Raw genomic sequence first — 21,292 nt, 5'->3', positions numbered from 1 at the left:
TGTGAGTAACAGTTTTAAACTAAAGAACATAGAGTTGGATTAGACAGCAGGAAAAAAAACTTTATTATGAGAGTGGTAAGGCAGTGGAACGAGCTGCTGAGAGGAGCTGTGGATGCCCCATCCCTTAGAGGGTCCAAGGCCAGGCTGGATGGGGCTTTGGGCAACCTGCTCTAATGGGAAGTGTTACTGCCTGGGGCAGAGGGGCTGGAACTAGATGAGCTTTAAGATCCTTTCCAACCCAAACCACTTTATGATTCTATTAGTCATTCAGCCATTTTACACTTCTTGCATTAACTTCTAAAAGTATTCAACAGAAAACAGAATTGGTACTAACAAAATCAAGTGGAAAAGATTACCACAACTTACAGCTCAGATCTGAACACGATCTATTAGCACCGCACAATTCTATTACCAACAAGTTGAAAACCCACTGAATGAAATTATGTGAAACAGCAGCAGAACTTATACTGAATTTCTTACAAAAAGAAACACAATTACCTTTTCTTGAAATTTTCTTTAAATTCAAAGCTTTTTTCCTTTTCTCTTGAAATTCAATTTGCAGTTTTATCTCAACAACCTAAAAGGTAAATAAAGTCTAATAAAATGCTTCACTTTTATAAATATGTTACTGAAGACTAAAAAAAAAAACAAAACCCAACAGTGTGACCCACTGACATACCAGTAAGTCGACATTTTACCTGCTCAATGTTAGACCAGAAGTATTCTATTTCTCTGGCAATTGATGCAGCAATTCGCCTTAGTTTGTTTTGTTCTTCCCTTTTAGCTCGCTCTTCATTAAGTTTCTTCTCCTCATGATAACGTGCCACAGTTCTTACCATCTGCAATGCCATGAATACTGAATTAGCTTATTTCAGAATACACATCATTGTATTTCTTAAGTTTACGTTGGTAGGCAGATGTTGACAGTAGTTTTAAGATGTTAGCACTTTGCTCCATGATTACTAGTTCTTACCATTTCAGTAATGCAATAGTAGCCAAATAGCTGCCAAGGAAAGGACGATTTTATATCTGCCCTGTGTGCTTCTTTGTTAAAGACTGTAAGCAGACTTCACATATTTCATCACTCCAATTTTCATCCCACTGCTACATGAATGATACTTGCTGCATTACCCTCTTCCCCTACAGAAACAGTTCTCTAACTGCTGCCCTTGTATTCCACATGCGTTCATAGCCAATAAAATTATCAGGTCCATGTCAAATCCAGGATATACAAAGCTGACAACATGGCCTCTCATTTAAGTGAAAATCAGTGCTCTATATTCTCATCACTTACAGCCATAGAGGAAAATAGAAGAACAATGACCACATCTAAACAGCTTTGCAATAAAGCTGAAGATCGACTCTTGGCTAAAGCCAAGATCAACTGCTTTGATTCAAAACCGTAAGTATCTCAAGTACCTTCTTAGCAGTTGCCATCTTCCACTTTCTCTCTTGGGCAAAATCAGTCGCCATCCATTGCATTTCTTCCAGCAAATAATCCCAGTGAGATTTGGGTCTTGGAGCCTCTTGGAGTTTAGGCAGTCGCCTCAGCGACCATAAGCCTTCCTTCCTAAGTTCTGCAATTCGCTGATGGATTTGATTTTCCTTTAAAAGAAGCACATGTTGTTAAAAGGATCTGCAGAATACACTTAAAATAGCCAAATACAAAAATAACTGCTCAATACTCAATCAATATACATCGACAGCAACAAAATTTTAAAAAAGCGTAACAGCATGAAACAAAACTCATGTCTGAACACCACACTAATGGAAATAACATTAAACTAAATTCAACCTATGCAAAAAAGTCCTTTAACCTTTACTAGAAGAGGTACTTTAATAAATAGCAGGATAAAAAGGCTCACTAGAAAGTCCAATAAACGATTTATGAGACAAGTAAGTTGCACTCGAATCATCCATTTTTTAATAAATTGAAACTGCAGCTACATTTATCCACAGCAAAACACAAAAGAAAAATATATCTTCATTGTTAATACAACTTGATTTTGTGGCGAGAAATGAAAACTGAAAAAAAGACCAAGTTCTCTGCGATGTCAAACTTAATGCACACTGCCTGTATTAACTGTTATCCTATGTATGTGTCAACTGTTCACAGGATTTCAGAAAAAAAAAAAAAAAATACTTACCAGCTTGACTTGCTCAGCAAGCTTGTCTTGAGAATTGTCCTGTGGCAATACTGCTGCATTCTGAGCTGGACTTTGAGTTTTAGGTGCTGCTGCCACCGCTAAGCCTGGGGGTTTTGATGCAATAGGAGACAGGGACTTGTTAGTTGCAGGAGAGGTCCTGTTTGTTTGTACTGGGTACGTAGAAGGCGGTGCTGTGCCTGAGATAGCTGCTGGTGCAACGGATGAGGTAGGCGGTAGTATATTTGCTGTAAGACGCTGAGGAGTCTGAACAGGATCTGCAGATGGTCGTGTCAGAGTCACAGCCTGCCCAAGAAACACATCTGTTAGTGATGAGTTTGGTATTCATCACTGCCTTAGTCTACATGTCAGCAAAATGTAACAAAGACTTTAATTCTGTAAAAAAAAATTCACGCCTGCGTTTGTATAAGGAAAGACTTCTTGTTTGCACGCTACCCACAGATGCATTAATTTTAAAATACCTGTGTTGCGCACATATTTTCAAGGAGACAATGCTCTCGCGCTGTACTGAGCCCAAATACAGATTTATTCTCACCTCAACAACGTCCACATACCTGTTGCTGTATTGTAGCTTGCGGCTGCGGCACTTGGTTTGGTGTCTGTCCTTGTACATGGATTGCTGGTGGCACCTGCTGCTGAAGCGGAGCTGGGAGCGGAGCGGAAGTCAGGGGGACGCTTTGGGGCTGGATCTTCACCTGAATCTGGGGCTGAGTCGGAGATTCCACTATCTGTGGCTGCTGCTGCGAAATCTGCAGTGCAGCTGGAAGAGACGTCATGGGGACATTCACAGGTTGCAGCCTCCCAGGCAGCTGCGGCGGCGGCGTATGCAGACTTGCTGCGTTCTGCACAGGAGGGCCTTTGGAAGGGTCGTACTGCTGTTGGCTCTGTTTCTGTCCAGTCAGCTGCACCGTCTGAGGAGTGGGAGGCATTCCACCTACAAAGCAAAAAGAAACAACCCAGATTAAATCAGAGGGTCCAGTGCTTTTTACTCATATAAAGAGGAAACCAACTGCAAATAGACTAATTTGTTACTTACTTTGCCACAAGACACCATCACTTGAAAATACCACATCACAATCACAAAATAAATCACTATTACAATAAACAATGAAACATTCCATGCACAGGACCGCAACTAAAATTTGGAGCACGGTAACTACAAAAAAAAATTATTAGATGTCTTCTGAATGTCCTCTACTTAAAGGAAAAAAAAAAAAAAAAAGAAAAAAAAGGACTGGTGAGCAAATGGAAATTTCACCTAAAATAACTGTATTTAATCTAAATAAAACTTAGTTCTTAGCACATTGACTCTATTGCTTAGTCTGAAGTTTGGCACAAATAACGAATAAATTTTTTTCTTGAAAGTTGCAAATTAGAGGAGGTTTTTCTTTTCACAAACCATTGGCTCAGGTCCAGAATTCTCAAATTAAATGTTCTGCATCAGCATCTGTGACGTATTTCCATGCCCACATGCACTTCTGGAGCCCGTCACTCAGCTCCTTAAACGAACCAGGCATTGCATACCAAGTATTAATTTACAAGGAGAGGTAGGTGGTGGGGCCAGGATCTTGGAAGGCCGGGAGCCCAAGTTTCTAGTCCCATCACTAACGTCTCCTTGTTAAATTAATGTGCAACTGGCATGTGGTGACACAGTACCTTGTGCCGTTGGCATTAGCTGTTGAAGCGGAACTCCTGAAGCCACACCCGGATGCTGAAAAACCATCCCATGACGGCCCACTTCAATTCGTGGTCTCTTAGACGAATCTGTGATATTCAAATTCCATTTATGGCATGGTACAATGGAATGGGTTGTTCTACAAAGCAATCTACTACACATGATTCCAACGCTAGCTCAGAAAGCTACGACTACTATACATGTGTAGCATTTATGAAGAAGATGCTCCAAGGGCAGGGTCCCTTTAACTTCCAGTTGGCCATCTCCAATCTTCTTAGCCAGAACAAGCAACCTAACAGCACCTCCATGCTCGCCAGACCCAGTCCTATGTATTGTGAGCAGAGTGCGCTGTAAACGCGGCACCATTCACAACAAATAGTCCTGAGGACCTGGGAAGAATTGTGTTTCAAGAATCACTGAACAGTGGGCTCCGTTAACTGTTTGGAAAGAAAAGTAATAAGGAAAATGAACTGAACTTCTTCCTGAGAAACATACCTGCTGGTGCCAGTGTCTGCTGTCTCTTAAAAGCCTCCATTTCTATGGTGTTCACAGTCCCTGTTACTGGAGTCCCTGTATGCGTTTGCTATTGGGAAAAAAGAAAACAAACCACAAAAGTTCAATCTGTAGGTAGTCTGGCACCAAGATGTTAATTTACAAATGGATCTACAGAGACCATCACAGAACAAAGCCTTCAGAACAGTGGTATAATGAAAGCAAGGCTGGTTCAATATCTGCCAGACGGTTTCAGATGCCCACGTTGCACTGATAGTCTTTGATCAGTTCAAACCTCAAAATTGCAACTGAACAGAAGAAGTTGAAGAAGAAGAACAGAACACGTTTACAATTTAGTTTCATTTTTAATAAACGGATTTTTTTTTTAATGTATCACCCTTTCTTTACCATTTGCACAAGGCTGCAATGAAATTAGAACAACATATTCATATAGCTTTAGAGCTGCAATAAAAGGCTGACAAGAGAAATTAAAGACTGCGTCTTCATTGTAGGATTAATTAGAAGGGAAACTAGATGAGGAAAAAGAATTTATGCAGAAACTGTCATAATTAAGACAATACAAATATCAGAGAGTCAATGAATTTGTGAAAGCTAATCCTTTTCACTGCGAAACATCATCAACTAATTAATTCTCATCCTGAAGATAGTTTTAAGCTTATGTGGGTCTCCACCACTGTCACTCTCAGGACAGAACTCCAAAAGCTTTAGACTTGAAGCATTACAGGAATAACGGCTAAGAATAAAAGATGGAATAAAAGAGTGTCAGCCAACCTGCCAATTTCAATTCCAGTTTTCCAGCCACGAGACTTGCATTTGTTGGCAAAATGACACTCATTAAGTAATATTACAAAGAGAAACACAATATTGCTGTAACTCTAATGTCACCTCAGAGCATGTCAGAAAATGCCAGACATTTTGTTGGAGCATAAATATCATGCAGCTATGAATTAGCACTGCAAATTGAGAAGCACTGCTGGTATCAAGATGGCTTTGATTCAGCAAGTTGGAGCTTAGCTTCAGCAAGATTATGCAGTGCATGAAGACTTTATTTTCATGTTACTGCAATTGATATTGACAAAGATGGCAGGTAACATCTCCTGGAAAACTCATTCAGTGTCAGACCCAAACAGCAGACACGTATGCAAGATTTATCAAATCAAACTTGGGGCTATAGGATGATTTCCATGTTCCTTGGGCTCTCAGTTTCGCTGGCAAGTTATTAATGCCACCAGTGCTTGTAGGAGTCCAGCTCTGTTCAGCGCATTTCTGAACCTTACTTTTAAATTCTCCTCAATTTTTGCCATGCTAAGTCCAATATTCTTCTATGAAACTTACCATGAGAAAAATAAGGGCTATCCAAAGAAAGGGTTTCACAGACTCTGTCAGAAAATAAAAAAGCAGCCTTTCTGTATTGTAACCTCTATACCCTAGAAAACGAGCTTATCTAAGCCTCCTCCAGTTCTCTACACACAACTTGCAGTGAGAACCTCTACCACATCCATCTATAGTAACCATTGTGAAGAAACATTATGACAACATAGCAAAGACAGAAATTTCCCAGAAGAATCTTCTAGTTTACTTACAGGTCTTTTTTTCACTAATTTTTAAATAGAAATTCTGCCAATGTAAGTTAAGCCCAAGGAAATAAACACCAGTCTGCATTGAAATTAACTGTAGCAGCCACCACCCTTTATCCCCATTGCCTCACTGAACAGTACCAATAACCAGACCACGGCCACCCAGAATGGCTGGGTTTCAAACAGAGCTTTCTGAGGTCTGTGCATCTCACAGCACTCAGATTCTATCAGTAACTAGGAATTAATAACTTCCAATCTCTTTGCTGCTGTGAGGACGTTTGTTGGCTGCTCTACTGACACTGCCACACTCTTAGATGGGAATTCTGATTTTAAAAACATCTGTCTTGCACCCACACCCAGTGCTCACAGCTCACTGCCATATCACACTCAGAATGGACCAAGCTTTCAAGCGTCTGCTTTATCACAAGGCAAACATGCAGCACATTTCAAGTTCAATGGCCAACGTCTGGCAGAGCACGAGATGCATAAACATTTGGAGAATTATTCAAAATAAGTCACAGAAATGTGCTTTGCACAATGCTCCTGAACTAATTAACAAATCCTGTTAATGCGCCGCTGGAAATCAATGCTTTCTGAAGCACCAACTGGAGGAGATACTTTCTGCAAACTGCTCCAAATGCTGCTTTGTCTTATCTGCACTCTGACTCTGGATGACCACACTCTGCCATTTTCTGGATGCATGTCTACCTCAGGATTTTTCGCTGGCATTTTCTGAAGTGCATGCCTCCAGCTGTCTGCATCACCACCACCTAATTCAGGCCAGGCACTTCAAAGAGCAGGAAGTACATCTTTACAAATCGCAGTCACATACCACTTACATTAGACTAAAACTGTCCTAAGTTTCAGTAAAGCAACGTGGCTCTCCAGAGGTCATGGTTATGCAGCACACTCCCACTAATCATTCCAGGTGCTGCACTTTCACACCCAATTTGAATGATGCTCATCAGGACAGATTATTACTCTGTAAACAGTTACAAAGACAAAGCCTGAAGGGAAGAGCTGCTAACAGTTGGGGTTGAAGCGTATCATCACAACCACTCAGATTTATACAATGTGAGCACATGCTCCAGAACACCTCTGAAATGTCTAATGCTTCTAGAAGTACTTCTTTGTTGGTGTAGCCAGAGCCCACAGGTGAACCTAACCACTGCCATCAGTAACCTGGTACAGTGTGACATACTTTGAACAGCCTAGATGAAGACTTCATGAATGTGTCAGCATGGACCACGACATCAAGCTGTCAATGAGAGCTGTCACTGTGCAACTCACTGCTGAAATGACACTGAGAACAGTCTGCTTGTTACACACCAGTTCACAATCCACCCTATGCTACATTTAACTCTCCCTGTCCCAAATCCAGGAGGAAGGCAGTGCAGTCCATACAGCTGGTGAGGCACAGGACAGTAACTCATCATGGGACACACAGTTTAAGTGTGAGCGATTCATCTAAAAGGTAAAAACTGTGGTTGCAGGGGAACAAGGGTATGGCTATGGGACTTCTCAGTCTGGGAACGCAGAGCTGGGGGCAGCTGCATAAGCACTCAGCTGCTTCACTTTGAAGTTTCTACCATCACTGATCCACATACAAGAAAAAAAATCCTATTAGATTTAGACAGAATCTCTGCTTTGTTCAGGGTTCTTTCATGTTAAAAGAAAAAAAGACTTAAACAACGAAGTTAAACACTTCAGTTTCTTCTTTCCAACATCTATGTCAGAGCTAATGGAAAGGAGTTAGTTATTTAAAAAATACCATTAGAGGGTTATCAGCATCATTTGAAACATTTCACAGAAGGTATCACCAAAACCTTCTCTAGTCATACTCAAAACCTTTAATACATAAAGAAAAAAAAAAAAAAGAAAGAAGGAAATTTAGAAGAAATCCACAATTACAACGCCACAGACAAAAGAATCCACGTTATCACTATGCAGAATGCACAAATGAAACAAATGCATTAGGGAAAATTAGGGAAACAAAAGACAAACAAACCAAAGCAAAAACATTCAAGCTGAAAGTTAATGAAATAAGCCAGCAACCTGGAGACAAAGATGCAACTTCCTCAGAGCTTCATTAATATTGATGCATTTGAAGATTGCAAAGTGTTTTTGGTTTTGTTTAGATGATAAGGGATGGGCTCTAGGGAAAATTCTAATTCATCTAAGAAATATCAAATCTGAATGAAGAAAAAAAATCTGGGATGAAACTACATTTTAGAACCATTGAAAAGTACCTGAAATGGTTGCTGCTGGGATGAAAAAGCAGCAGAAACATTTGGAGGAAGCTGGGTTGCTATAGCGACAGGAGTACCAGTCTGCCCATCCTTTCCTGTCACAACCTTTACCTGAGAGAAATATTTTGGGAAAAAAAAAAAGAAGGGAGAATCATTTTCTTTTTAAAAGTTTTTTTTCTTCTTTGTTGTTTGCTGTTGTTTTTTATTGGCTGCCCAACATGCCAGCAGTGCAGACGGCCCCTCACTGAAGAGGAGCTGACAGCCAGGCAGCCAGCAGCGTGGCTTGGGACGAGCTCTGCCTCACTGCAAAGAGCAGAGCCAGCCTTCACTATCTACAGCAGCTTCCCACCGCTGCAAACCTTCCGTAAATCCAGTTTACATAAAAGCGTGGTTTAAATTTAATGACTGCTGCTCCTAACAGACAACAAATCAGCGTGACAGACAGTTTGAACTGAAGAGAGCTCCAACATTTATTCAAGCGATGAGCACAGCCACCATTCGCTCTGCCTGGAGCCGCCAGCGATCGCCCTTCCAGGCAAGGGATGAAGCGCTTTGCTTGAGCAGGAAGTGATAAAGAAAGGGAGGGGGAAATAAAAGAGGAGACAAAAAAAATACAAAGAACATACTCAAAAGAAGTCTTAATCTCTCAAAAGGATTCGTCGTTTGAAAGCACACAGACTTTTGCCATCGCAGGCTGCAACATTCTGCAGCATTAAACTGACAAACGGCCGTCACAGACAAAAGAGGGTCTGAAGAGCACAGAGGGGTGAAGCCTCAACTGATGTAAATTGTAGCAGTGCCACCGATTTCAGTGACCTTGTACAATTCACAGCCACCCAAGTTCTCTCAAAACTCACATATGTAGTTAAAAGGAAGAACAAGAACACCCAAAAAGCTGGACAAAATGCAAACCAAATGAAAACTCACTGGATTCCAGTGTCAATAGCTTTGAGGTTACTGAGTATAGAAAGAAATGGTTTCCTAGTCAAGAAACTGAACTACAAAACAGTGAACTTTCTCTATTATAACATTAAAATTCTGCCCAAATTCCAGCAGGAGATGCAATCACATAAAAGCACCAACGTTCCCTGAATACTTTGATTTCTAATAGATATTTCAAAGCAATACCAATTTTATGTAACTGGTTTTGTTTCATCTTTTTACAAACTGGCATATTTATGTCCATATTTACTTCTGCGCATTTCTGAAGGTATTCATCTGCACAGTGCCATCAGTTACAGCAACACTGTTGCAGCCACTTGTTAAGTAATTGGCCAGACAGGCATTGCTCCTGCACCCAGAGGTGCCCTGTGCTGCAGGTCAGGATCCACACAAGTAGAAGTAAACATGCAGGAAAAGTTGCTCTGCAAAGAGGGCAACTCTTAGCAGCAAGCTTATTGCAAGTCATTTGCCAGTGGTAAATAAACAGTGCATCCAAATTCTTTAGTTGTTTTAAATCTTTGTGCAAAATAACAAAGTTAATGTCCAAGTACAAGTTGGGTTTTATCATTCAGACCGCAATGCAGGCACAAAGCAATAAGACGCTCCAAATAAATTAATTCATTACTATGAACCCATGCACATAATAATTAGATTACTCCAGGGTTTTTCGCTGGCCACAGCAACACTAAGAACCAAATAAAGAGACTTTTTGCTTACTCTTTTTTGGTTTTTATAAGTCTAGAATGTGAAATTTAATCTACGATGCATTCATTCTGAAAGCTTAGAACAGCTTCCATAGTAAAGCCACCTACGTTTGTGTGCAGGCTTACATACTGACTGGGACAGTGAAAGTTGCTTTCAGCTCTCTGTACTTTGCTTACTTTGCTTTTGCAGCTGACGGCATGCTCAAACCAACTTGTCCCATCACACCACCAAGCAGAACGGCATTCTCTCAAACCTTTTTAAATAGCTGCCCTATTTCATCAATAAAAACGAGTTTTCAGGTACCATCACACTAGCTAATGCTTTGCAATTCAGGTGCCACAACTTCACCCACTATTTTAATCCAAAATATTAACAGATCCTTACCTCATCATTGATGACCTCAGATTGTTCTTCCTCTTCTTCTTCCTCTAGATCCAAGTCATTTTGCCTCAGGTAGGCTTGCAGGGGAACACAATGTTTCTTCTTAAAAGCTAAAAAGTCCATCATATTCCCTTGAAGATGTTGCAGGAAAAACAGTTCAATCAAACATTCCTTAAAAGTTTCCTTAAGAATTTCCATCTGCTTGTGGTGGTGATCCAAACACTGCTTTCTCATTTGGGCAGTCTCTTGGTTGGCAGGAGGTATCTCCTCCAGTTTTTTGGGTTGCTTTTTCACTGCCGTGTTAACCGTAGGCGTAAGAGGAAGACTTGACAGCCCCTGTGGCACCGTGGCCCGTGAAGGACTCGTGGGAGGCGGTGGCGATGTCATTCCAAACGCACCAGGGCCTCCAACTCCAGCTATTAATCCCCCAGAAGCCCTGTCGTAGCCAATGGGTCTGCTCAGCTGCTGTCCTTGAAGCACTTGTTGCTGCTGTTGCATAAGTTGCCCTTGGATAATATTGCTGATCTGGGGTGGCAAGCTCGTTGTTGTGATATGGCCCGGGCTAGTCAAGGATTGCATGTTTGCCCCACTAGCTACAGGACTTTGAGGACCAAGATGATGAATGGTGCCACCGGACTGTGAATGAGGTTGTGAAAGTCGGCGCTCCCTTACCGTAGCAGGCGTCCCAGAAGATGGAAGTTGCACCTGCGCTGCAGCTCCTTGAGCAATCTGTGCGATTCCCGGCCCTTCTTGATACACAAAGTGCCCGCCATTCGAAGGACTCAAGCTGATTTGCCTCACAAGCACGCTGGCGTCCACAAATCCTCTGGTAGGGCTCTGGCTGCACATACCCAAGCCGGGGCCCGGCGTACCTGCCCGAACGTTCGGTAACGTCTGCACCGGCACGGGGCTGGGCTGCGTGGGGCTCTGGGACTGAACCTGCTGGGGCAGCGGTGACGTGACCTGGATATACGATGGGGATCCATGCTCAAAGCGCCTCTGCTGAGGGCTGAACTGAAAACTGGGCGATGTCGGGTTTGGAATTGGCAGTGGTGTCAGTGTGATCTGCTGGTTTCCCGAAGCCACCGGCCCGACGTTCTGCAGCGTGATGTTCACATTCTGACCAGCCACTGGGCTTCTACTCATTATAAACTGCTGAATTTGATAGCTGGGGGACTGGGGTGCAGATGGACTTGCAGAAGGTGCGAAAGAAGCTGCAGGGGACTGGGGTAGATTTGCTTGTTGCTCTTCTCCCTCACTGCCCGTGAAGGACCTGGACCTCTGGAGCTGGCGCTGGGCATTCTGAGGACCATTACCATGGTGCATTCTCAATAGTATATGGTGATTTGTTTTTACAGAATACACTGAAGAAATACACAGAAACAGAAATTCAGGTAAGGCAAATATTGTTTGTAACTGAAACTCTTCAGTAACTACATGAAAGAACACGTTTTCAGTAAGAATTCAGTTACCCTGTCCTTGCAGCCTTACTTCAGTCAGATCATGTGAAAACTATACTGACACAAACTCACTTCAATCTCTCATACGTTTCCCTAACTTCTCTAGTTGTTCTAACTAAGAAAGTACTCTCAAATAGTTTGTAAATTATACATTCCTCCAAGTTAGCTAAACTGACTTAAAATAATACAAAGTACATATTCTTTATTTTCTTCGTAGCTTCAAGAACAAATGGTCTCCATTGTCCCAAGGACCTGCCCTTCTACATTTGTTATCCCTAGCACTTCACTGCTCACAACATTCAGTACTGGCTTCTTCAGAATGCAGTACACTTACAACATAAGGCAGGTTCAGTCAATGCTAACTGGAAACACATCAAATATGGACATACATTGGGTGACTACTGTTAGTGCTCCTGAAGAAAAAACGTGGAGTGAAAAATCTCCCCATCAAATAAACTCGAGCAGAGTGCCCGGTACCTTCCTCTGCCTTCCTCTTCCTTCAGAAGACCAACCGCGTAACGAGATGAAAACCAACGCAAACAGCATCTCATTTGAAAGCACTACTTATCGAGCCGAGGTATCCAGACACCCAAAAACGCTTTGATTTTCAATTGCAACCACCGACCAAAACAAAACTCCGCTGACAGCATCGCGAGCTTGCGCGGCGCTGGGACTCGTGCAGCAGTCCGAGGAAAAGAGAGCAGCTCTCAGCGCAAACAGCCGCTACCTTCCCCGAGCCCAGCCTGGGAGCACGGTGCTCGGCACAGCTCCCCGCACGGCAGCTCGGCTCCCCGCACGGCAGCTCGGCTCCCCGCACGGCAGCTCGGCTCCCCGCACGGCAGCTCGGCTCCCCGCACGGCAGCTCGGCTCCCCGCACGGCAGCTCGGCTCCCCGCACGGCGCCGTCCGGCTCCCCGCGCCACCTCCACCCGAAGGCTGCACAGTGAGAGCGGCACCGCGACTCTTTCGTAACTCCGACACCGAGCAATTAAGATCCAAGCGATATCGCCTGTCGCCAGTAACAAGGCCCTATTATGTTTATTATTATACCTCGGTCACGCTCGCGGCCGAGCGAAAGCACCCAATTAACTACGCGCCGATAGGAAGCGCGCTGCCGAGAGCGAGGAGCGCCTTTTGTGTGCGGAACCGGGGCGGGCCGGACACAGTCCGGTGCGGTCCTCCCACAGGCCGCGGCCCGTCCCGGCCGCCCCGCCCCGCCCCGCGCGGAAGGCCCGTTCCTCCGCGGCCGCCCCCGCCGACGGGACCGGACCGCCGAGCTTCGGGCCCTAGGCCCGCGGGACCGGAGGAAGGGGGAGGAAGGGGAGAGAAGGAGGGAGGAAGGGTGCCCGACCGCCCCCCGAGCCCGGCGGGCCTCACTTACCGAAGGCGCCGGGGCCAGACTTTCCATTCGCTCCTCAGAGGAAGCGGGGGCGGGGGGCGGCCGGAGCGGCAGCCGCTACCACCGCCGGCAGGAGACAAACCGCGCCTCCTGCGACGCGCTCCGCTCGCTGCGCATGCGCCGCCGCCGGAGGGCGGTCCGGGCCTGCGCCGATGTTCGCGCATGCGCGGTGTGGGATCGCGGGAGCTGCGGTGAAGGCCGGGCGAGGAGCGGTGCGGCCAGGGAGGATCGGTGATAGATGGGGGGGTCCGTGTTGTCTGCCACCGCAATAACAGCTGGGCTGGCGGAACCGGTGCCAGAGCAGCGCCGCAAGGCAGGGCTGGGCTCCTGCGTTCTCCTCATAAACACATCTGGAGTTAAATGTTAGAGAAATAGCGATTACAGAGCTACAGCTACGGAAAGTTTGGAGACGAAGAAGAGACGGGGGTTCCTCTGTGCATCTTGAAGGTGTCCGTATCTGGGACCTCCTGGAAGCTGGGCAGACATTTTGGAGACCACAAGCCTTTTCTCTGCTGTTGCTCACTGCAAAATTTCATTTTCCTTCAGGGAAATTACTGCACAATACAGAACCAAGAGATGCTGTAAGAAGTGTGACGTAACAAGCAATGGGAATGAACAAAAGTCCTTGGAGATGTTGAGATCGACGAGAAGTTCATTGAGAATTTTCACAAAATTGAGATGCCCTGAGAAATGGCAGATGGACAGAATTCCCTGAAAAGGTCGCACAAAAGCTCATATCCATTACCTAAAAAACTGCATGCATCTAGCACGGCCCTGTTATTACCGCCTGTAAGCGTTCTGCAGCTTCTGGTGAGCACAAGCAGCACAAATTCCCACTGTGATCTTTCTACCTTTAACCTAAATATGTTACATAAAACGTTAAAATAATTGATTCTGTTTAATTAAATCTCCTTCCAGACCACCATTAGGAAAACAAATTCTGCTTCCCAAGAGGATCTGCCTCATTCCTTCTCGTTCCTTTTCTTCCTTGAAGAGAAATTTATACAGCATTTCTGCATCTCTAAAGGCACAGGAAAGCTGCAGCTGCTATGAGGCATTCTGAGTGTAACCGAACACAAATTTTCACTGCAAAGGAAGATTTACGACTAACTGTTCCACTCAGCAGCTCTCTGAAGCAGATTAGCAGTGCTTGGTGAAACTGTTCACTCCTTCCTGCTCAGGCTGGGGGAAGAAGTGCCATCGCCTGCAGTCTCAGTGCAGCACAGAGAGCCTCCGTGCAGCAGCGCCCATTGTGGGCTGAGGGACCTCCTCTGTGCCCAGCCGTGGTGCTCCGCTGGGCTTTGAAAGCTTGTTCTCCTTGGTACCCGATTCTTACAATTGCACAAGACCTCGCTAAAGCAATTACCTTTAATTACAACACTAAAAAAACTTGCATTTGAGAGCGAACACTTTGCCCCAGATCGTTAAAACATGGAATAGGCGTATCAGTGTTACTTTACAACCTCTGGCATTTTCTTTTGTCGTCCAAACTGGCATCAAACCAAACGATAACTCCTACATCCATCCTCCCGCAGCCCGAGGCGAGGATCCCCTTCTGCCGCCTCAAAGCGCCTTGCTCCTCACGGCAGGGCTCGGCCGGCGCAGCGCCAGGCGGGACTGCAGCGCCCCCTGGTGGCAGCGCCCGTGGCGGCACTCCGCGCCCGGCGGTCCCAAGGGAGGCGGCGCGCCATCATGGCGCATGCGCGAGTACTTCAGCTCCAATGGAGGCTGAGCGGCCACGCTCCGATTTCCAACTCCAGGAGCGGCGGTAGCGGGAAAGAACGGCAGTTTTCCCTCAAATCACGGCCTTCTTGCTGCAGAAGGCACACCGAGACCAGCAAATTAAAAAAAGCACACCTGCAAGAGTTAAGAAATAACCCTTCTTTATTTTCTCCAGATGCAATAAACAAATTCCTGATGATTTTGACTTGTGTCCGTTTTGGTGCCTTCGTTATAAGTAAAGAAAGGTATTTGTCTTAGATTGAAGGAGACAAAAAGCTCTGGATAAAAGATTTAATACAGGCTATGTCCACAGGATGAGTTAGCAAAGGATGTAACAGAAAACCCAGGCACAGTCCCTCAGAACACTCAGTTTGCCATGGTAAAACAGAGAAAGGCCTTCGTAAGGATAAAAAGCTCTAATAAGAACCCACGTGAAACAAGGCAATCCTTGCCAAGGGCAGCTCTGGCCCAGAACAACAAGGAACTGTAACATCAGTAAGCACTGCATGGAGGAGCACAGAGCCATCTCTAAAAAGTAACTCCACGTTCAGTACGGACCATGAGTTCTGATGCTCCTCCTCATGCACATCCAGTCTGTGTCCAAGGTGGAATCAAACCACAGACCACAGCCCTTGCAGCCCTGGATTTGTCCCACGTGAGCTTTCAGAGCACAAAGAAGCTGCTGCCACACAAACCCAGCCAGGGAAGATTGCTGAGCACATATACTCAACTCCCAACACTCAGAGCCTGGTTCCACCCCTTTCCAAAGGGTCCTACTGTTATGGAGGGCAGGAGAGCTACTGCCTTTACTCGCTGTTTTTTCTGTTGGTTTTTTTTTTTGTGTGTGTGTGTTTATTTTTGCTTTTTTCTTTTCCTTCCATCACCTTCAGAGAGAGCTGGCAACAAGAAACAGGACTCAAACCGCAGCTGGGGAAAGGAGAGGAAGATTTCCGGAGTATAGAGATTCCCAAAACACAAAAAATAAAAACTGATTCCCAAAGAAAGCCCTTAGGCATGTGCTCCCCATACCACTGCACATCCTCCTCTATCCTTAGCAGCTTGACAGAAATTAAGAATTCACACATACAAATCAAACACAGGCTTGATTAAGCCCAAGTCAGCACCATTCATACATGCAAAGCTGATTCAACCCCAAATCCAGCAGATGGTTAGTTAGTTTCCTTTTAAAGCAGAAACACTAAAACCAGCACCACCACATCTAGCAAAATCACCCCAGCAAACACAGAAGCTTTCAAGGTGGCACATTTTGAATTGCAATCCTGGCAATTAACATACATGTTTCTCCTTACATCTCAACACCTCAGGCAGTGGATGCCCAGCTGCATTAGGTAGCTGTGGATCTACATTCTAGACCCTGCCCAGGCATGAGGTCAGCAACAGGAGGATGACACCTTTCAAATAAAAAGCACTGTCTTAAAGTACATGGTTCAAGCCTTGTTACAAAATTAAGATCTCTCACTGAGCAAGGAATCACTTAAGGTAAGGTCTAAAAGATTAGACCTGCAAACCTTGAGAAAACAAAAAGGTTGATTCAATAGCAAAAATTTGTAGCAGTTAGCATGATAATGAATTTCTGTCCCATGCGTATTATTTCACAAGAAAGCCATGAGTGACAAAAAATAAAAGCTTAACAGGATGAGTAGAGACTAGACTAATTAAAGGTGAAGAAAACGGAAAGAAAAGTTCATGGAGTCATAACTTCATAAAAATAATCCCAAAAAAGTGTATTAAAATGCTTTGTCTCATCTTTACGTAGAGATTACACAGATTTAAAATACTATTTCCAGGTAAACGCGTAATAAAAACATGATTCAAATAGCAATTAAGACACCTTGTGTCACAAGAATCCCTTAGAAAGCTGCTTTCTCATCAGGCTATTTTCAAGTATCCCAGTCAGGTGGATCAGTCAGTGGCACAGCCTCTCAGTCTTCTTCCTGCTGTTCTGTTTTTTGGTTGATTTTTTTTGCCCCGCTCATTTTCTCCTGGGCATCAACTTCTTGTTCTGCAAGTACGTAATCCCCTGCTTCACTGGACTCTCAGATTAGGAAGGCCACTTTTCTGCAGACAGAGAGCTGTGAGCTGTATGGGTACCAGGTGCAACCACGCATTGACTCAGTCAGAATCACCGCCACAACCATCGCTGCCTTCAACATCGCTGCTCTGGAAAGCAAAATGGAAAATGGTTTGTCAGCATTTCATTTATGTGACATTGAATTTAAACACCTCCACGAGGAAACGGGGCAAGATCCCAACTTCATGGCTTAGATCCATCTAATGCAACCAACTACTGTGATGGTAGATGACACTTTTGATAGAAGAAAATGTTGTACAGTGGACTACACTCAGCAAGAGAAGAACTTTTCTCTATTTGCAGCTGCATGATTACAACCTGCACTATGTGGGAAACTTAAAAGTAGCACAAAATGCTGGTACTGAAAATAAGCACCAAAAAAGGCTAATGAGACATTTCAGTATCTTGTTTGTGCTTTTCAACATGGCTGTCATGCTTTGTATGTTCAACTATTTCTCATACTCAAAAATGGCAGACAGAATTAAACCTGATGTTCTCCAGAGCACGACTGTTAAGCTACATAAAGTAAAGCTAACTTTAATGATTCTATTAAGCAAAGATGGACATTTTGTTCCGAGTTGTACTGCACAGAAACTTCAGCCCAGCCCATCATCCTCTTTAAGAACTGCCATCCCTCTGACCAAAAATTCACCTGGAGTTGTTCTAATGACCCATTCTGAGCACACAGCAAATTTACTTCAGCAGCTCCTAATTTTCTCCCAGTTACAAAGTTTTTCTCATGACCACAATGTTACATAAAATGGGAATTAGCCTGAAAACAAGGAAATGCACTGAGCCAGTAGGAAACTGCAACCCCAAAAGTAGTCTTTCAAACAGCTTCCCAAAAGCAAAAGTTGGTGCTGTTTCCACAACTTCTGTTGCTGGTGTATGACCGCAGCCAAACCAGCCTGTGTTTTACAGTACTGCTCCCTTTCCCCTTCTCAACCAACCCACGCAAAACCCCGCTTAAGGAACACTTTGTATCATCTGTTCCACCATCATCAAAAGACAAAAAGTGAAGCGACAGAATACATTTTATACTCCAGATGACTGTCATCTTCCACAGTATAGGTGGAAAACAAAAATGTTCTTACAGGAAAAGCCTTTTTAACTTTACAGGTTCCCTTTGTAAAAATAATGGCTTCGATCATTACCTTTGAATTTTTCTTGTTGGCTTCCATCTCAGCAGCAGAAGAGTTGAAGTCATGAATGGAGAGGGTGCTCAGCCAGCTCATCATGGACTTCTCCTCCCTTTCTGTGTTAATAATGGTAGGATAGATATACTGCTCTTTGAAAACAGCGATCTTCTCCTCCTCCTCCTTCCACTCCAGCGGCTCGTGCAGCCCATCGTTCCCAAATCGTCTGTTGTACTTTTCAAAGTGCACTCTTTCCAAGACCAGGCCAAGCCCCGGAGCTTTGGGCACATCCACTTTCTCCTCTCCCCAGCTGCGCTCTATAACAGACTCAGGAGCATAACCTTTCACAATAGCTATCACCAGTCCGATCATTTTCCTTATCTGGTGCATCATGAAGCTCTGCCCTTTCACTTTGATCACTGCGAATTCTATGTTGTCCCGCACGAAGGGCTCCCCGCAGTACATCTCCATGATGTATCTCCTGGCGCTGGGGTCCTTGGGTCCCTTCTGAGAAGTGAAGTTGTGGAAGTTGTGTGTTCCTTTATAGCAAGCAAGCAGGCTGTTGACCTTTTCAAGGGTCTCCCTGCTGAGTCGATACGCCTCTTCTTGCACATCGTGGTCTTTATGGGCAAAGGCAAACGTCGGCAGCATGTAGGCGTAGGTTCTGGCATCGCATTTGTTCTTGGAGTTGAATCCCCCAGTGACTCTCTTCAGCCCTTATTTAAAAAGCGACATCAAGTTTTTGAATCAGTAAGCTGCAAACCTGCTTGTGACTTCATGTACATCAGCAGACGTGTTCTTTCTTAAATAAAATGCAATCAAAAGATACAATTTATTTTATAGGACGCCGATTTCAAACCAGCGTAAGCGCACCGGTGCGTGTTAAAACTAAACCCCTTTTGAGTAAAATTACAACAAAAAGGGAGAGACTTTGCGCAGGAGAAGCTCCTCTTTGACAAGATTTTCTCTGCCCATTCCAGTATCCTTACCCAGAATTCTGATATGAGAAGGAAGATGGTTATTGATCTTTTCTAAGATGTCATCTATTAGCCTGACCTTTAGCGACACAATCTGTCCAGCTGCAGACACACCCTACAAAAATCATAAAACACGGACAGTTATGCACCTCGGAAGCTCCAGGTTAGCACGTGCAGAACTGAAAGAGCTGAAGAACGAATTTATTCCTTTTTTCCTCACTGGTCATTTCAGGCTGAAGTGAGGCAAAGGCAGAAACCCGAATCGGAATGCTCCTGGAAGGCCACCTGGTGCTGCACAGCCGTCGAGCACTTCAGCAATCTTACATAGCAGAACACTGCACTCCCCTTCAGGACGCATCCCACTATATTTGCCTGCTGTTAAGCACCAGCAGTAAAGCTGATTTGTACGTAAGCCAGCTGTGCACCCCACTCCAGATTCAGCACCTTGATGTGGCGGGTTAAAAAATAAAGTGAGATGCAGTTCAGTTTCTGAGCTCCGCATCAAGCAGGCAGCAGCAGCAGAGAGGAGCAGCGTCAGGCTGGGAAGCTGGAACAGGTGAATGGGAGGGAAAGGCGAACACACGGCTTAAGTACAAAGCACCAGCTTCACACATGCCATCTAACCAATACCCCACAACTTCTACATGCTTGCTTTGTACTCAAGTTTAGCAGGGGATGAAGGGAGGAGTTTCAAACACTATTCACCGCAGGTAGCACTTGCTATTGGATCTCATGTTGAACAACGCTTTGACAGCACTGGAGGGGCAGAGCCCGTTGTGTGAGCAGCCCTGTGCAATGTACCTTATCTGTCCGAGCACAGCGCTGGAACGACATCTTCTTCATGTCTTCGCCGTGGTTTTCTGGGATGCAGCCGGACTGCACGAGGGCAGACACCAAATCATCTTCGATGGTCTTGAACTGCGAAGAGCCCAGATTTCTCTGAGAGAGAATAAGAAATAAAACAAGCAGTAATTACTGGGCCACCACTCTGAAAGACGTCACTGAAAACTTTTGTTAATTGAACATCACTGTGAAATTCATAGCATCTTCTCTCCTGGATGGCAGGTGCTGCTGTTCCTACAAAGCTCCACCAAAGCGCTTTGAGAAAATACGTACATTCTGCTTCAGCTTTTGCTGTCACTGCAAGAGATGGGGCATTTCTGATCCCTCTGAAAAATGCTCCTGCAGTAGAGTTTTCTGGTAGCGAAAGCACGAAGCAGAACGACGACGCACGGCTGCGTGCCGGCGGTGGAACGGCTGCCGTTCCAAGCCCATTCATCGCATCGGCTGCCCGCCCAGCCCAGCGCCCCGCCCGGCCGCTCCTCGTCCTCCCGGTCTCCTCCTCCTCTCCCCCTGCACACCCCGTACCTGCATGCCGTGGTAGCCTTTCCCCGAGTACGCCATCAACAACACAATCTTCCTTTTGGGCGTCCTTTTACTCTGCTCCTCCGCATCCCCTTCATCCGCAGTTCCCTTCAGTCTCTTGCCCTGCTGCCCGTTCTCCTCCGGTCCCTCGCCGGCCCCGCTCGGCCTCTTCGCCATGGCGAGCAGCTCCTGCACGGACGGAGAAGGCTGCGGGTCAGAGCGGCGGCGGGGCGGCGCAGCAGCGGTGCAGATCCCCCCCCTCCTCTCCCCCGCGCTCCCCACGCACGTTCCGCGGTCGGAAGCCTCCGCTCGCAGCGCGCAGCCCCCAGCGCAGCGCCAGCATCGGCCCGGCCCCGCCGCCACTTACACAGCACCGCGCGTGCGGTGATACGGCGGCCGGGAGGGGGCGGTGCTGCGGCTGCGCCGTCCTGCTGCGCGCCCGTGCCCGGCAGATCCTGCAGCGCCGGGCGGTTCGTGGCCGACGACCCCAGACGGGGAGGTTAAGGGGAAGTAGCGCAGGGCATCCCGTCCTGCACGGGCACGGTGTCGGCAGGGGGGGCTGCACCACCCCTCCCAGCTGGAGGAAGGTGCCGGCCTGTAGGGCACGCAATGGCTCGTACGTCACCGCTCACAAAGCGACGTGCTTCGTCTGCTCCCAGACGGGCAGATGGAGCTCTGTGATCTGCCGCCCTGCCCTGAGCCCTGTCCGACCCCGCGCCTGCAGTGCAGCCGGCCTCGGGACGTGGAGAGCGCTGGCGCCGGCAAGTGGCGCTGGGGATGTCGGCGTTTTACTCAGTTAAGCGCAGCAGCTGGAGTCGGGGCAGCTAAAGCAGTCCGAAGGAGAAGCAAGCTCCGCAGTCCAGTAAGGAACGTCTGGTTTTGCCCTCAGGTTCCGCAGCGATGTGGAACTGATGAGCTGCCAGCAGTGCTACTTT

General features: G+C 45.8%; 2 protein-coding genes across 3 annotated transcripts in view; both read right to left on the bottom strand.

Annotated features, from left to right (window-relative positions):
• Positions 1-13,150, bottom strand: part of EP400 (E1A binding protein p400) — a 46,125-nt gene extending 32,975 nt beyond the window's left edge. Inside the window, 9 exon segments of the mRNA XM_042865535.1 lie at positions 499-577; positions 699-839; positions 1,420-1,605; positions 2,148-2,450; positions 2,720-3,099; positions 3,822-3,929; positions 4,336-4,423; positions 10,211-11,571; positions 13,048-13,150. Of these exon segments, the coding sequence (XP_042721469.1) occupies positions 499-577; positions 699-839; positions 1,420-1,605; positions 2,148-2,450; positions 2,720-3,099; positions 3,822-3,929; positions 4,336-4,423; positions 10,211-11,533 (2,608 nt within the window). The 5' untranslated portion in view covers positions 11,534-11,571; positions 13,048-13,150.
• A 1,776-nt stretch (positions 13,151-14,926) lies between these two features.
• Positions 14,927-20,744, bottom strand: PUS1 (pseudouridine synthase 1). 2 transcript variants are annotated; one of them, XM_042866027.1, is made up of 6 exons: positions 20,725-20,744; positions 20,361-20,546; positions 19,794-19,931; positions 19,005-19,107; positions 18,034-18,731; positions 14,927-16,968 (listed from the first exon to the last, which is right to left on the bottom strand). In XM_042866027.1, the coding sequence occupies exons 2-6, from the start codon at positions 20,532-20,534 to the stop codon at positions 16,921-16,923; spliced, it is 1,161 nt and encodes a 386-aa protein (XP_042721961.1). In that variant the 5' UTR covers positions 20,535-20,546; positions 20,725-20,744; the 3' UTR covers positions 14,927-16,920. The 2 variants fall into 2 exon arrangements, with proteins under 2 accessions (XP_042721961.1, XP_042721960.1); XM_042866026.1 differs by lacking the exon at positions 20,725-20,744 and adding an exon at positions 20,644-20,702.
• Positions 20,745-21,292: the final 548 nt, after the last annotated feature.

Source organism: Lagopus leucura, unplaced genomic scaffold (assembly GCF_019238085.1).
Source record: "Lagopus leucura isolate 7727_CA_CO unplaced genomic scaffold, USGS_WTPT01 Super-Scaffold_806, whole genome shotgun sequence".
NCBI classification, from domain to species: Eukaryota; Metazoa; Chordata; class Aves; order Galliformes; family Phasianidae; genus Lagopus; species Lagopus leucura.
This window is presented reverse-complemented; position numbering and strand designations above follow the sequence as displayed.